The 16328-nt window shown below is 34.1% G+C and overlaps 2 protein-coding genes across 3 annotated transcripts; both read left to right on the plus strand.

Moving 5' to 3' along the window:
* The first annotated feature begins 1279 nt into the window (after positions 1-1279).
* LOC123209533 (aspartic proteinase 36-like) lies at positions 1280-8309 on the plus strand. Of its 2 annotated transcripts, XM_044627620.1 has the most exons (11): positions 1280-1616; positions 1834-1845; positions 2330-2459; positions 2571-2821; positions 3379-3606; positions 4467-4629; positions 5457-5530; positions 5648-5744; positions 5854-5917; positions 7500-7571; positions 7665-8309. In XM_044627620.1, the coding sequence occupies exons 1-11, from the start codon at positions 1387-1389 to the stop codon at positions 7823-7825; spliced, it is 1482 nt and encodes a 493-aa protein (XP_044483555.1). In that variant the 5' UTR covers positions 1280-1386; the 3' UTR covers positions 7826-8309. The 2 variants fall into 2 exon arrangements, with proteins under 2 accessions (XP_044483555.1, XP_044483562.1); XM_044627627.1 differs by lacking the exon at positions 1834-1845.
* A 3585-nt stretch (positions 8310-11894) lies between these two features.
* Positions 11895-16231, plus strand: LOC123209524 (polyadenylate-binding protein 7). Its single transcript, XM_044627606.1, has 10 exons — positions 11895-12224; positions 12766-12884; positions 12982-13175; positions 13318-13577; positions 13689-13795; positions 13884-14073; positions 14662-14957; positions 15042-15176; positions 15440-15643; positions 15739-16231. Exons 1-10 carry the CDS (start codon positions 12026-12028, stop codon positions 15934-15936), a joined length of 1902 nt encoding a protein of 633 aa, XP_044483541.1. The 5' UTR covers positions 11895-12025; the 3' UTR covers positions 15937-16231.
* The last annotated feature ends 97 nt before the right edge of the window (positions 16232-16328 follow it).

The raw sequence follows: 16328 nt of genomic DNA on the forward strand, positions 1-16328 counted from the left end.
CTTTCTAAAATGAAATTTTTATCATTTTACCTAGGGAAACTCATTTACAAAAATAGATAATAAATTAAAATTTAATTTTTTGAAACTCTAAGATAGAAATTTCATTTCAACAAATTTTAAATAAAAAATAATCTTTTGACTATTTATTTAATAATAAAATTATATATATATATATTTAATATATAATCATTATAATTAAATAAATTTAAATTAAAAATAAAAAAAAATCTAATCACGAAACCACAAATCACCTTGGCACTCAATTCTTGATTAAAAAATATTCGTAGCAGTTATCATTATTTAATGGCCAAACGACTATTTCCCACCCAAGGTATGCTGCAGTCTCAAATTTTCATCCTTTAACTATGGAAATATCAAACACCCACCTATGGTTGATTAAATTTAACAAAATCCTAACCCCTGAAAATTTAATCTCATTTCCCCCTAAAAGTTTAAAAACTAATATTTTTCCCTAAGCTAAATTTGAAAAGATCGCATTTCCCCCTTAGGGTTTAGTTTCCAAACCCTTTCACTTTCTTCGGCGCCATCGCCGGCCGTCTCCCCCTCCCGATGTTTTCTCTTCCACCGACGGCCCCCCTTAACTCCACCCCAACCCATCCAGCGCAGAGAGACGTCATCTAGGAAGACAATTATCTTTCCAGATGAAGACGACTTGTCTTTCGAGAGGATGACGAGTCATCTTGTCTTCGTTTGGAAAGACGATGCCAGACGATGACGACTGGGAAGACGAATCTTCTCCAATGAAGTTCTTCATCTTTCACAGCTTCTCTAACACCGATCGGACGTCCAAATGGGAGGAAAGAGATCATCGAAAGGAAAAGATGCTTCGGGAGGGAGAGGCCATTGGCAATGGAGTCGGAGATGTCATCAGAGATTTCAAAACGAAACCCTAGGGTGAAACTACCATTTTTTAAAACTTTGATTGAGAGAAAATTTTAGTTTTTAAAGTTTAGGAGGGAAAAGTAGATTCTATTTTAGTTTATCTTTAATATTATAGAGAAAATAACGATTTTATCCTTACCACCGTTAATTTTAACTGTTTATGGGTGGATATTTAATATTTTCATAGTTAAAGAGTGAAAACTTGAGATTACATCATACCTTGGGTGGGAAATAGTCGTTTGGCCTTATTTAATTTATATGAAAAAACAAATCAAACAAGCTTTATAAGTCGCTTCAAGTGGGAAAATCACCACTATAATAATTGAAGGACATTTTCGACCTTCAAGATCTTTCTTCTTTGTTTAAATACTTATTCTTCAAAGACAAAAGTTAACGTGAAATTAGTAACCAAAATCAGCTTCTCTTCTTCCTCTCCAACCCACTCTTTGAAGTTTGAGTTACTCAAAAGAAGTTGAACCGAAAATGTGCGCTCGGCGTGGCTTGATCTTGGCGATTTCAGCATTTCTAGTGCCGTTGTCGGTGGTTTATAGTGTAGTTCTTCCATTGCAGAGGGCTTTTCCACTCAACCACTCACTTCCACTGAGTCAACTCAGAGCTCGAGACCGTGTCAGGCACCCCAGAATCTTGCAAGCTGACACCGGTGGCGTTGTTGACTTCCCAGTTCAAGGCTCCTCTGATCCCTATCTAATTGGGTAACTTGCTCATTTCTTCTTGTTTACAATATCGCTGTTTTTTTTTTTTTTCTTTTTCTTTTTTGTAATTTTAAGTTTTTTCCTGGTAAAAGGTGTAAGGAAATTAGTTAAAGAAAGATTGTTTCTTTTTTTTATGTTTTGTGTATGTGCTTTGCTAATGATTTACCATTCTTGTTATGTTGTGGGGAAATCATCAACTTGGTTTCAAACTTTGCAGTGATTCATATTGGTAAGTGTTGGGCAAGTTTTCTGTTCTGTAATATCACTACTATTTTTTTATATTTTCTAGGTGAAATTTGTCGCCTGAATTTTATTTTTTCAATAAAATTTGAAGGTCTGTAATGCTTTTACGTTAATGGGTGTGTTCAGAAGTTTGATTATTTAGTATTCAGTGTTACTTTTTCTTGTTTCTGGGTCAGAGTTTATTGTTTTCTGTGTATATAAGTGTGTATATAATTAGAGTGATGTGAAGGTGGAAGAATAGAAACAAAAAGATTTTGCTCAAGAAGATTTTGTTGCATCTTGGTCATTGGTTCTTTCAATATTCGTGTTTTGAATATTTGTTGGTTTTGCTGAGGTCTTTTGGTTGTTTCCAGTTTCACATTAGGGTTAGATGAGGAAGTATCTTCTATTTAGCATTTGAGAACTATATTAAATCACTCTATTTAGTATTTGACAATTATATTAAATTACTTTGTTCTTGATTTGTCTAGGCTTTATTTTACAAAAGTGAAGTTGGGTTCTCCTTCTAGAGAATTCAATGTGCAAATTGATACCGGAAGCGACATTTTGTGGGTTACTTGCAGTACCTGCAGTAATTGCCCTGAAATCAGTGGACTCGGAGTAAAATCTTCTTTCTTTAACTTCTTTTTAGCTCCTCAATTAAATGAGCTATTATAGTAAAATGAAAATCTAGAATATCAATTCTTACTTGAAATTTTATTTGTTTTGCAGATTCCGCTCAATTTTTTTGACATTTCTAGCTCATCGACAGCTAGGCCGGTTCCCTGTTCAGATCCCTTATGTGCTTCAGAAATTCAAACAACAGCAACTCAATGTCCTCCTCAGAGTAATATGTGTGGTTATTCTTTTCAATATGGAGATGGAAGTGGTACATCCGGCTCATATGTATATGATACATTGTATTTTGATGCTATTTTGGGAGAGTCTATGACTGCAAACTCTTCAGCACTTATTGTTTTTGGGTGAGTTCTTATGACTATTTCAAAAATGTTTGTATGAACATGATGTGAAGAGAAAATAATCATTAAAATAAAGAGAACAAATGGGAAGAAGTTTCAGAGGATCTCAAAGTATTTGAATTATTCACTTATGAGAAAATAACTTAAGTTGCTATCAGCTATTTTAACACTAAGGTGATCGTGGCTGTACTGCACTCAACAATATTATGACAGTAAATTTTTATTAATTGTTACCAACTTTAAGATTGCTTTCATTTGCCGTAAATAAGCCAGTGCTTGTGTGATTTTTTATTGTATTATTTAAGAAGGGAACCATAATTAGTTGTCAATACAGTTAATATTGTCATGTTCTTATCTGTTTGCTGGAAATGTTGGAAAGATGCAATTGATATTGTGTTATTTAACAAGGGAGTCTTTTTTATCTGCAACTGATTTGGAGTCATGTGTTTCATTAACCCTTTAGCCATCTCTTCATTTTCTGGTAGTTTCTGTTTCTCTCGCATCCATTCCATGTTATTGTGTTACTTTAAATTTATTGTTTGGCATGGTACTTGAAACAGGTGTAGCACCTATCAGAGTGGGGACTTAACTAAAACAGATAAAGCAATTGATGGGATATTTGGATTTGGCCAAGGGGATCTGTCAGTTATATCACAGTTGTCATCCCACGGGATAACGCCAAGAGTTTTCTCTCATTGCTTAAAGGGAGAGGGCAATGGAGGTGGTATATTAGTTCTTGGAGAGATTTTGGACCCAAGCATTGTTTATACTCCACTAGTCCCATCAAAGTATGTACTTATTATTTTTTTTGTGGCAATCTTTCCTTTTCTTTGTTTTTTTACTCTTAAAAATGAGAATAGGAATTCGTTAAATCTAGATACTGGGTTTCTATTCTATCCTCTTCTGGTAATTGAAGCAATTTTGGTTTTCTTTATCATTGTTTTTGTTCGGAAATTTTTGAAGTTGAGGTGTAAGGTTAGCGATCTTAAACTTCAGGTGTTACCAAAGTTGTTTGGCTATCCGGAAGAAACTAATTCGCTAAGGTCTTCTAGCCTCTGAGAAGAATATCCTTCCATTCCCCCAGACCACTCACTTTAATAATGGTTATGCTTAAAGACAGCACACTTTTACGTTTGTACAATAATAGTGCATTGTTATTCTTTTGGCAGTTTGTATGGGTTGCTTCTATGAGTTTGGTACCTGTCAATTTTGAGTATGCTGAAGAGCTAAGTAGGTTGTTGAAAATAGCTACCAAACACGGATAATTTAATGTCTTATGAAAAAGAAAAAGAATATTTCAATGCTGCAGTGAATTCTTCTGTGAGATTCGAAACTTTTATCTGGCAGAACTGATGATAGTGGGGTGACTGCACTTTTCTAATTTGACCTTTTTAAGGATTTTTAACGTATGAAACTTTGCAGAAAGACACTGCTTGGTTTTGATTACCGTATCTTTCTTTTGGGATGGTAGGGTGAGAGTCTTGTGGTTGTCAAGCACACTTACTTTGCTGATTGTGATATTAACATTTTAATGTAGGTCCTTAATTTTCTGTTTTATATAAATGATTACTTACAAAATAAATCTTCTGTTCTAACAGAGTGTATGAATATTGATTAAACTGGAATGCCTCTTTGTTTGAAATTTCAGGCCTCATTATAATATAAATCTGCTGAGCATTTCTGTCAATGGAACATTGTTGCCCATTGATCCAACAGCTTTTGCAGCTTCAAACAACAGAGAAACTATTATTGATTCTGGAACAACTTTAACTTACCTTGTAGAAGAGGCTTTCGATCCTTTTGTTGATGCTGTAAGTTAATTTTGTCATTTTTTCAGGGTGATATAATTTTTATGATGGCATTAACTATAGTAAGTTGATCAAGATATGACATCTCTTAAGAATACCCCCTTTAAGAACCCAAAGTTAAATATTACCACAAGCAGTAATGCTTATGCATTAAAAGAAGAGAAGGGTTTTCATATCTAACTTAACATGCTTGGTTCCAGTATCATGGAGGATTTTCTTTTTCTGAAAATTGTATTGGTGTAGAAAAGTCGTTTTATAAGATTTCTGGAAAATCTCTTTATTGTTCCTCTTAATAGGTTAATTTGACAATGTGCCATCTCTGTGGAACTTGTTTTGCCATATATGATAAAAATTCCTGGAAAAGTCTCTTTATGAAGAACAAAATAGATTTTATACTTTATACTAGTATAAACCAAGAGCCCCTTTGTGTAGGCACCTGCTTTATACTGGTGGTTATTGCTGGTGTTACCTGTTTCTTTTAAATTGATAATTCATTCAGTTCATATTTGCACCATCTGCTAATTTGTTTCATCACAAAATATGGAAAGAAAACAGCAAGTAGCTGGTAAATTGGGATTTTTTTTAATACTTTTTGAAGTAATTTTGCGCCTTTGAATGGAGAATAACTTCAAAACTGCCTGCAATGGTTTGTGATTGTGATCATTTTTCAACCTGATAGAAATCAAACAGAAGTATAAGAAGCACTTTCACTTTGAGTGGTTTTAATATGCCTGCTGCCACTTCCTAGCTGCATTTTCCCCTTCTAGTGAAATTTTTGTTACAATTACTTCTATTATGTTCTGAAGGTCTTACACTGATTGATTTTGTAGATAACCACAAGTGTTTCACAAACTGTGACTCCCACCATGTCTAAAGGAAGACAGTGTTATCTAGTCTCCGCCAGGTTCAGTCTTAACTATATGTTTCCAAGGAATATTTTATAGCCACATTTCCTTTTTATATTGTACTTTTGCCCTTTTTTCTTCAAACATCTGAAGATAAATTTCTGTTTTCTTCTCAGTTTATCCGAGATATTTCCTACGGTCAGTTTAAATTTTGATGGTGGTGCATCCATGATTTTAAAACCTGAAGAGTACCTGACACATCTTGGTTTCTATGTAAGTTGTTCATCTTGTCTTGTTTACAATTCTATCTCTTTTTGAGAATAAAAAAATTAGATATGATTCTTGTCCTTGTAGAAAAAAATGAATGTTCTACTTGTTTCAGGATGGTGCTGCAATGTGGTGCATTGGTTTTGAGAAAGTCCAAGGAGGGGTATCAATCTTAGGAGGTTAGCTTCCTGGTCCTGAAATATATTTAAAGTTCTGAACAATTCACTTTGACTTCCAAAATCCTTTGAGTCATGTTGCATTTACGATAGTGGAGATCTTAGTTGTTCCACTTGTAGATGTTCAATTTTTAACTGTATGTAATGCTTTGCCTAATGCTCTGTTTACTCTTACTGTTGCATTCTTCACACTTGCAACGTTTGTTTCGCCTCTTTGTTCTAATGCCTTGTTAACGCGTCTTTCCTTATAGTCACTTTGTAATGTGTATTCAAGTTTGTTGTGACACTTACAATGTGTTAGAATACAGGGACACTTGTCCTATTTTAAGAGGTTAGATTTTATTATATCGAGGAGTAGTTAGGGTTTTTAAGGAAAAAAAGAATTTGGGATTTTAGGCAACCTTAGAGTTGTGGGCAGCCTTAAGGCTGATTGGGAGGTTTCCAACTCTTTGAATAACTTGAAATAGGACGCCCCGGCTCTTCGAATTGTCCAGTTTATCCATGTAATACTCTCTTGTGAATAAAATGATTTCCATTTTCTTTATATGTTGGTTTGTTTGTTGTTTTGGGTGAAAATGTGGCTAGATACCTGACACTATGCAGTTATAACTTATGTTGAATGCAGTTTAGGTACATGAATATGACATACTTCTATAATTTTTGGGATTTTTTTGATCTAGCAATAGTAATTTATTTAATGATGGAATAAGTTTTTCCAACTTCAATTTACGTTCTACTTTGCACTTTCTCATATATAACAGAGCATGTGTAAATACAACTCTAGATGTAGGAAATTTAATTTTGCTGACCAGCTTTTGTCATTTTCTGTGATGCTTTTCTTCCCCCAAGAAAAATCTCAGTTTTCCTTTCCACTTACAAAGTTGTTGGTCTTTTGTTGCGTAAATCCATTGGTACAACTTTTGCCTTGATTGTCAGTTTCCATTTAGTTCTTGCCTTTTTCATTAGCAAATGCAGCTGGTATAAGCTACTGCATCAGTTTTGGATATTTGAAATAGTAAGGGAATTGAGGTTTTGCAATTATTTTATTGAGTATAGGCCTTGAAATTATATCGTGGAGTAGAGACATTGAGATAATTTTGTTGAGCGGAGTCTTCACATCGAGTATATAACATAAATGTACAAGGATCAGACTAGGCACATGCCTTTTGACTTGTATGCACATTAGTCATAGGACACTCAATTCATTAGCCAATATAGGTCTGTTTCAGAACATTCAACTTTTTCTTAGAAGATTTTCTTTTAATTATGTGAGCCTTTTTTCATAACCTTTTTAAACTTGACAAGATTCTTTTGGACATGTTAGGAATTTGGGTCCATTATTTCACAATGCAAGGGATTTCTGATTACTGAACGGTTTTCATTGAAATTTAAAAAAAATCTCAGAGTAAAATTTAAAGTAACAATGTTTCATAATTTACTTGAATGTTCATTATATACCAGTTGTGGTATTGACAAGTTTATCATCCTAGTCAATGGACATCTAGAAGTTGCAATTCCTTTTCCCATTTCTTTACCATTTAAACTGTGAAACTAATTTCTTGGTTTTTTTTTCTTTGTTCTGCAGATCTTGTTCTAAAGGATAAGATCTTTGTATATGATCTGGCTCGGCAACGTGTTGGATGGGCTAACTATGATTGTAAGTTCATTGAAATTAGACTTCATCTTCTTTGCCACTTGGAGCCGCATTATTCATGTACCATGACAGATAACCGAATCTCTTAATTATCAGGTTCCTCATCTGTAAATGTTTCTGTAACTGTTGGCAAGGATGAGTTCATAAATTCGGGGCAGCTTAGTGTGAGTAGTTCATCAATAGGCATGCTCTTGAAACTGCTACCTTTGAGCATCATCGCTCTCCTCTTGCACAGCCTGGTGTATATGGAGTCTTAGTTTGTGTAATTTTAATCTCAGTGATTCCATTCTATTCTTTGTCACATATATATTGGCATGGCCAATTTTCTTCATAGCAATCAGCCAGGCTTTCTGCTTCTGTCTGGATTTCATGTGGCTGCTTACTTCTTCCAAGGTTCCAGTTGCCAGTAATGCAACTGTCGACTACTCCCGATCACAGTTCAGCCTTTTGCTTTTTAAGGATCCTCCATCGTGATCAATGCTGGAACTGTAAATTATGTCAGGTAGTTTGAGTATTGCACTGCCAAATTGGGCTACCGTATGTAGAACTGAACTAAACAGTTATTCTCTGTCGACGTAGCTACTGCTTCTGGGTTAGCTAGAGATATTAGAGTTATATATATATGACATCAGGGTTGCAGCTCAATTCTGTAATATTTGTCTATCTTAGCAATTCAAACTGTTCATCTCTGTAAACTACTTTGATCAGAAAAATGTAATATTTTAAATAGGTTTTTGTGCATGTGATGCTCAAAAGGCTAACGGGGTTTTCAATTCCTACACTTGTGAATTGATATTCTACTTGGTCATCTATGCTTTTCATTAATTTAGTGAAGAGATGTTAGATGGCGGGCAGCCATAGGTGGATTTTCAAGATCAGACGCCATGAAAAAAAATTGAATTAATCTTTACTCTCCCACAAATTATTAAACCTACTTCAACAGGATTGGTGTTACCTAAGGTCCCCCCATATAAGCCTTGAAAACAAATGACTGTCACACAATACAGGCAAGATATAGGTCAAATCAAGGTTAGATGGAAGATAAGTCAAACTCAAACAAGTATGAATATGTGTGTGTGTGTGAGAATTGGTTTCACTCAATATTTTTAAAATTGGATCGATAATCGAATCAGTTGTTTCATTAATTTATGGTTTGATTGATTTAATCGAAAATTAATTGTTTCAATTTATTATTAAATTATAATAAATTTTTTAAATAATATCAAATTAACTAATAGATTTTATTTAAAAATTTGTAAAAAAAAAATTATTAAGATACTCATATTTATGGTGATTAGAACATATCATTTCTAAGAAGTGACAATTATTCATCCAATTTCAATGAAATAATTAGATAAAAAAATGTTTCTATCTAATAATATAGGAAAAAATATCATTTTGTAAGTCATTATCTATAAAAAATATTTTAATAGATATGAATTTTTTTTAATTTTATTTTTGAATTTATATTTTCTCTATAGACCTTTAAAATTTATAGGTCTACTCTAAAATAATTAAATTACTAAAAAATAATTAAATTTTGATTAAATATAATTTTATCAATTTTAATTAGATATGATCAAGTCAACAAATAAATTATTTTTAAATATTAATTGAAACTGATTTTGATTGAATCAATTTTTAAAAGAGTAGTTCTACTTATGGTGACAGTAATCCCTATCATATAAGCAAAATAAAATAATTTTTTAGTATAAATAAATAAAAAAAGGAATAAAAGCAGAAAGCAAACAAGAATGTGAGAATAGACAGAGGAAATGACACGTATGATCGTAAAAGTTGGCATCGTATCAGGTTAAGTTACGGCGGTCAAAAGACGCCCCGTAAATCGCAGTGAAAGACAGTGTGAAGCGTTGCGTTATTTCGTTAACTTCAGAACAATCTTTCAGGATATTAGACTGTACTTATTCTTCATTCCGCACGTGTATATTTTTTAGCACGCGTCTTTTCATTTCTCACTGAACAAAGCCTTCAAACCACATGCATTAACCGTTCACCGGCTTAAGCATATTACTTTTTTTCTCTTAATAATTAGTTATTTTAATCATCCCTATTTTAATACTCAAATTATAAAAAAAAAAACCTCAATTTATATTTCATTATATAATTAAGCTTTCTATCAACATTTTTTGGACTAAAATAACCCTTTATTTGATACAATATTACAAAGATGTCAAAAATTTGTAGTAAAACCTAAAATTTCTAGTCATTTTTGCTAATAATTTTTCTGTTTTTAAGTAGACACTTGAACATGTTTATAAATTAGAAAAATCTTAAATTTTTAATTTATATTTAAAAAATATTAAAATTTTATATTTATCTTTATCGTGAATTCATACTCATTTATATATAATTTTTTTTAGGCCAAACGACTATTTCCCACCCAAGGTTTAGCGTTTTCTTAAAAGTCCCCCCTTTAACTATGGAAACACCAAACACCCACCCATGGCCGGTTAGATTTAACCAAACCCTAACGGCTGAAAATTTTATCTCCTTTTGCCCCCCTAAACTTTAAAAACTGAAATTTTCCCCCCGTCTAAGTTTTAAAAAATGACAGTTTCACCCTAGGGTTTGGTTTTGAAATCTCCGGCGACCTCTCTGGCTCCGTTGCTGACGGACGCTCCCTCCGGAAGCAACCTCTCCTTCCGGCGATCTCTTTCCTCCCATTTGGAGGTCCGATCGGCGCCCGAAGACGCCGTGGGAGACGAAGACTTCGTCGGGAAGACGAAGTTCTTCGTCTTCCCAGACGAAGCCGACGCCGTCGTCTTCGTCTGGGAAGACGATCGTCTTCCCAGAAGAAGACCTCTGGGAAGACGACCGTCTTCCCAGACGAGGACGATGGCGTCGGCTTCGTCTGGGAAGACGAAGAACTTCGTCTTCCCGACGAAGTCTTCGTCTCCCACGGCGTCTCCGGACGCCGATCGGACCTCCAAATGGGAGGAAAGAGATCGCCGGAAGGAGAGGTTGCTTCCGGAGGGAGCGGCCGTCGGCAACGGAGACAGAGAGGTCGCCGGAGATTTCAAAACCAAACCCTAGGGTGAAACTGCCATTTTTTAAAACTTAGGCGGGGGGAAAATTTCAGTTTTTAAAGTTTAGGGGGGCAAAATTAGATTCTATTTTAGTTTATTTTTAATATTATAGCTAAAATGACGATTTTACCCCTACCACCGTTAGGGTTTGGTTAAATCTAACTGGCCATGGGTGGGTGTTTGGTGTTTCCATAGTTAAAGGGGGGACTTTTGAGAAAACGCTAAACCTTGGGTGGGAAATAGTCGTTTGACCTTTTTTTTATCATTTAAATTAATTTTTCATGTAAGTATTTAAAATGTTACTTGTCAGTAAGTATTTAATATTTAAATAACTTGGTATTTAATGTCATAAATTATTATATTATTATTTTAAAGGAATAAATTTAATTTAGAGGTTTGACATTAACTGGCTATATAATTTTGGTACTTGGTTTTATTAAGATTAATTAAAGTTAATTAAGATTTAACTCACTTTAAAGTAGGTGAAATTTATTTCCATATTGGATTACCCATAACCAATGACACCTAACAAATTATAGTAACGTGAGAGTATCGCCTTTGGGAAAATATTATCGCGGGGATTTACTTAGAAATGTTTAAAATTATTTGGTAATCAAATTGAATTAATTTTAAATCAAAAATCAAATAAAAAAATAAGTTATTTGAAAAATTAATTCGAATATCGATTTAAGAATATAAAAAAACTGATTTTTTAGTTTAATTATAGGTTCATTTATTTTTTTAAAACAGGTTAGTTTTAAACAAATTGACTAAAAAATAATAAGATATTGAACATATTTTTTTAAAAATTGAAAAAAAAAGATAATTATTAAAAATTCGATTCAAAACTGATTAATCGTAAATTCAATTCTGTTAATTGGTATTTTCAATTTAGTTTAAAATTAGTTATTTTTTAAATTAATAACAGTTTTTATTTATGATTTTTTTAAATAAAAAATTTGATTCAATTCATAAAATTATCAAATCAGTTCAATTAATAGGATTTGAATACACTTAGATGCATTGACAAATTTTAGTAATTAATTACTGAATTTAAAATTTATTCTATTTTATATAAATAATTTTAATCTAATGTAATGATCCAATTTGATTGGATTTCTTCCTTTAAACAAAAACAAAAATTTAGTAATACATTAAATAATAAAATCATAAATAAAATAATAATTGTCAACTGAAAAAGAGAAAGGAGATGGAGTAATACCGGATAAGCAGGTAAAATGCGAAAGAAGGGCGCTGAAGAGGGCGCGTGGAAAGCAAATGAAGGCGTTTTAGGAGTCTTTCTACTTATTCGCGTCCATGCAAAACAAATTACCAACAATAAGCCTGATCTGTTGAAGCCTGAAGAATTCTTAAATCATTTCCATTCTTCTTTGTGATCATCATCGGCCAATGGCGGCTCCATCGACGGTTACACTCGCTGCTCCGGTGTCGCTTTACGTCGGTGATTTGGATCCCGACGTCACCGACGCTCAACTTTGTGAAGCGTTTTCTGAATTCAAGAGCCTCGCCTCCGTGCGCATTTGTAGAGACTCCAGTAGTGGCAGGTCCACGTGTTACGGTTACGTTAACTTCCTCTCGCTGCAAGATGGTATATTTTCTTCGCTTTTTTTAATCTTTATTATATTATAATGCTTCTTCATTTCGTTTAATTTTTATTTCTGATTTGTTTTTTGGTTTTATAGACTTTTTTTATTTGTTATTTTGTGCACGTGGACGTTAGAAATGCACTTTCGCTGGTGCTTCGATCATGGTTTTGTTTATTTATAAGTCTTGATCTAAGCTTGTTTGGGGTTTGAGGAACTAACGAAAATAATTATGGTGCTGTTTGGGTGGTGGGAAAATGTCGGGGAAGAATAAGGAAAGTTTTGTGAACTTGAAGAATTGTGTAATCACTCTAGCATTATCATTTTGTTTTTGCCAGATAATATCATTGTTTTTTGTTTTATATTAATTTTTGTGATTGATCTATACTATCAATTTCACTTCAGTTATATTTTTGGTTGTTTTGATAGGAAATGAATGGTACATTACATATTCTTTAATGGGAAGAAAATTATAATTTATACATCAAATTTTGAAAGAATTCCTCCTTAATTTTCACTTTTTTCTCTCTTTCTTTTGGGGGGTAGCAATTCGCGCTCTTGAGGAAAAGAATCATACTTTGCTCAATGGTAAAATTTTGAGGATTTCATGGTCATGCCGTGATCCTGATGCTAGAAGAAGTGGAGTTGGGAATGTGTTTGTTAAGGTATCTTCCTTTTCTACTATAAGATAATACTGCGCTGCCACTGTTTGTTCTCTAATTTTAAATGTAATGTAACATGTATTTTGGGAATCTATGGCAGAACTTGATTGATTCAATCGACAATATGGGGCTTCAAGAGATATTTCAGAAATTTGGGACAATAATATCCTGCAAAGTTGCCACCTTTGAGGATGGGAAGAGTAAAGGACATGGCTTTGTTCAATTTGAGTCGGAGGAATCTGCAAATGCCGCTATTGAGAGTCTTAATGGCTCCACTGTTGGTGACAAGCAGATGTAAAGGCAGCTCTTTTTTTTTTTTTTTTTTGTATGCTGTCTGAGAATCTGATTAGACGTATTCTCAGTTTCCAGTGTTTTCCCAGTTTTTGGTCTTTTAATGTTTACTATTCTAAAATTAGGATTATAACTTCTGATGCAGATATGTTGGAAAGTTTGTTAAGAAGAGCGATCGAATCTTGCCTAATCCTGATGCTAAATATACAAATCTGTACCTTAAGAATTTGGATTCAGATGTCACAGAAGAACTTCTGACAGAGAAATTCTCGGAGTTTGGGAAAATTGTTAGCCTAGTTGTTGTAAAGGATGAAAATGGGAACTCGAGAGGTTTTGGTTTTGTGAACTTTGATAATCCAGATGATGCTAGACAGGCATTGGAGGCAATGAATGGATCACAACTTGGTGGGTTTTGTATTATTATTATTATTGTTGTTGTTGTTTTTGTTTTCTTAATTGAGGAGTTGACAGTGGCCTAATAAAGTTCTCTTGTTTCACTTGATTTCTGTTGGGTAGGGTCAAAGGTTCTGTACGTAGCAAGGGCACAAAAGAAAGCAGAGCGTGAGCAAATATTGCGTCGCCAGTTTGAGGAGAAACGTAATGAGCAAATCTTGAAAAATAAGGTAATGGCTGGTCTAAATTCACTTCTAGGATTTATTGCTTATAATGGATTTTACTTCTTATTCTTGCATATCTTCAAATGAATTGTAGGGATCAAATGTCTATGTCAAGAATATTGATGATGATGTCACTGATGAAGACCTAAGAGAGCACTTCAGTCAATGTGGCACCATTACTTCTGCAAAACTTATGCGAGACGAAAAAGGAATGAATAAGGGCTTTGGATTTGTCTGCTTCTCCAGCCCTGAGGAGGCCAGTAAGGCTGTGAACACTTTTCATGGTAAGTTGATAAAACTTTGATTTGGGAGATAGGTTTACTTTTACAGTGCACTAAGGTGGAAGAAGGGAAGCTCCTCTCCCTCAATTATCCAGTAGTGTACCTGATAAATCATATCAGATGTACCTGTACAAGTTTTATTTACCTAGTTTTTCCGTTATTGAGGTTCGAAGGATCTAGTGACTATTTCTAAATAGGGTCATTTCATGATGCTGGTATCATATACCAAGGAAGTTAGAATCATAGATGAAAATTTAGTCTTTTTAATGATTGCACATTTATATCCAATGGTTTAACCATACCCAATATATGTACTTCTCAACCATCCACTATCATAAAATTGCTATCTAACATAAGAAAAATTCAACTAAGCCATCAACTTGGGCCCAGACTTGTCATGCCTCTACTTAGTGGAAGAATAAATTAGGTTCATGGATATGGTGCCCATGTATATTTTCTATTTGAAGATGCATATTTTCTATATGCTCATTTCTAAGAAAGTCTTATTTGGCAAAGAACTTGCTGATTTTTTTGAAAAAAATACTGGGTCTTTTAAGCTGCCAGTTATTTATTCCTTTTATACTTTAACAGGCCGTATGTTTCACCGCAAGCCGTTGTATGTGGCTATTGCTCAAAGGAAGGAGGATAGACAACTACAGCTGCAGCTTCAATATGCACAGCAGATGGCTGGACTAGCAGGACCTTCTACTAATGTAATTCCTGGTGGATACCCACCTCTTTACTATACGGCTCCTTCGGCTGTTGTTTCACAAGTATCTACACGACCTGGGCTGATGTACCAACCATTGGGTTTGAGGGCTGGATGGAGGGCAAATGGCTTTACTCCTTCAGCCAGGCCAGCATATCAAGCATCAACACTTCCAGCAGTAAGTGTGCTTCTCCAGCTTTACTGAATCTACTGTGCCTCTGTTTGCTTACTTTGGCCTTTCAATTTTTTTTTTTTTCAACAGGCTCCTAACAACCAGAAACAGCATAGACAAAACCGGGGTAGGATGAATGGGCATGTGCTTCCACAGACTGGTGCTCAATATATGCAGCATCCCAATCAATCTGTGGCTCCTTCAAAAGATTCAAGCAATCAGCAGGTTTGGATTCATGTTTTGTACTATTCAATCTTATCATACAAGTTTGTCTACTGACATTTTATGGTTTGCTCTATTTATAGTTTCATGTTATCACATCTTCATTTCTGTGCAGCTCTTAATTCTTGGTCGCTTATTCTTGTATCTGTATTAATAATATTCTTGATAAGTCGGGGTGCAGAAGTAGTGATGATGTTATCTATAATGGTTAAACTAATATGTGTTAATGGTGTATTATACATGTTTTTTTGTTTTATATATCACAGCGGGGCGGGCAGAGCAAGTATGTACCAAATGGGCATACACGTGAGATGAATAATGGATCTGGAGTGACATCTGCAGCTTCTAACTCTGTTGGAGTGGTGTCAAGAAAACCAGAGATGCTGAACAGCATGCTTGCTGCTGCTACTACAGAGCAGCAGAAACAGATACTTGGCGAGCACCTGTATCCCCTCGTGGAGAAGCACCAGGTAAATATTGCATATATATATATATATATTGTATTGTTACTGGTTTAAGAAAACGTATTCAACATAATTTTGACTAATATAAAATGCTTGTGCAGCCTGATCTTGTTGCAAAGATAACAGGGATGCTTTTGGAGATGGACAACTCGGAACTCCTGCTTTTGTTGGAGTCACCAGAATCATTGACTGCCAAAGTAGAGGAAGCTGTGCAAGTACTGAAGCTTTCCCAGGCCAAAGTTTCTGGTCAAGAAGTGCTTCATTCTGGTTACCTATCTGCTGAGGTTGCAGTGAATTAAAAGAATAAAATCTTTAGGACTTTGATATAAGTTGATATAACTCTTTTTTAAGAGTTAAGTTGAAGAACTCTTATTATGGGCTAGTTTTTTAGTAAGATAAGGATTAATTTAAATTTGATTGAAACTCTTAGTGCTGGCAGGCGCATCTTAGATTGTGGATAAGTTTTGGCACCATCATTGGCGATAGCAATGTAACAATATAAGTTTTGCCTTGGAATTATAGTCTTCTATAGATTGTTATTAATGATTATACATTTGCAATGCATTGGTTTCTAGACAGACTATTCATTTGCAACATGGGACTTCATTGGCTGATTTATTTGAAAAACTCCTTAACCTTTGTTCTCGAAAAGTTGGAATGTACATTGACACATCAATCGAATATTAGGATT

The sequence above is a fragment of the Mangifera indica genome, chromosome 1 (assembly GCF_011075055.1).
Source record: "Mangifera indica cultivar Alphonso chromosome 1, CATAS_Mindica_2.1, whole genome shotgun sequence".
Taxonomy (NCBI): Eukaryota; Viridiplantae; Streptophyta; class Magnoliopsida; order Sapindales; family Anacardiaceae; genus Mangifera; species Mangifera indica.

Excerpts from the sequence above, each read along its gene's own strand:
- LOC123209524 (XM_044627606.1), top strand. The coding sequence starts at position 12,026 with ATGGCGGCTCCATCGACGGTTACACTCGCTGCTCCGGTGTCGCTTTAC. Across the intron at positions 14,074-14,661 it reads GGCTGTGAACACTTTTCATG|GCCGTATGTTTCACCGCAAG; the intron begins GTAAGTTGATAA and ends ATACTTTAACAG. Across the intron at positions 14,958-15,041 it reads AAGCATCAACACTTCCAGCA|GCTCCTAACAACCAGAAACA; the intron begins GTAAGTGTGCTT and ends TTTTTTCAACAG.
- LOC123209533 (XM_044627620.1), top strand. The coding sequence starts at position 1,387 with ATGTGCGCTCGGCGTGGCTTGATCTTGGCGATTTCAGCATTTCTAGTG. Across the intron at positions 2,822-3,378 it reads TCAGCACTTATTGTTTTTGG|GTGTAGCACCTATCAGAGTG; the intron begins GTGAGTTCTTAT and ends TACTTGAAACAG. Across the intron at positions 5,918-7,499 it reads AGGGGTATCAATCTTAGGAG|ATCTTGTTCTAAAGGATAAG; the intron begins GTTAGCTTCCTG and ends TTTGTTCTGCAG.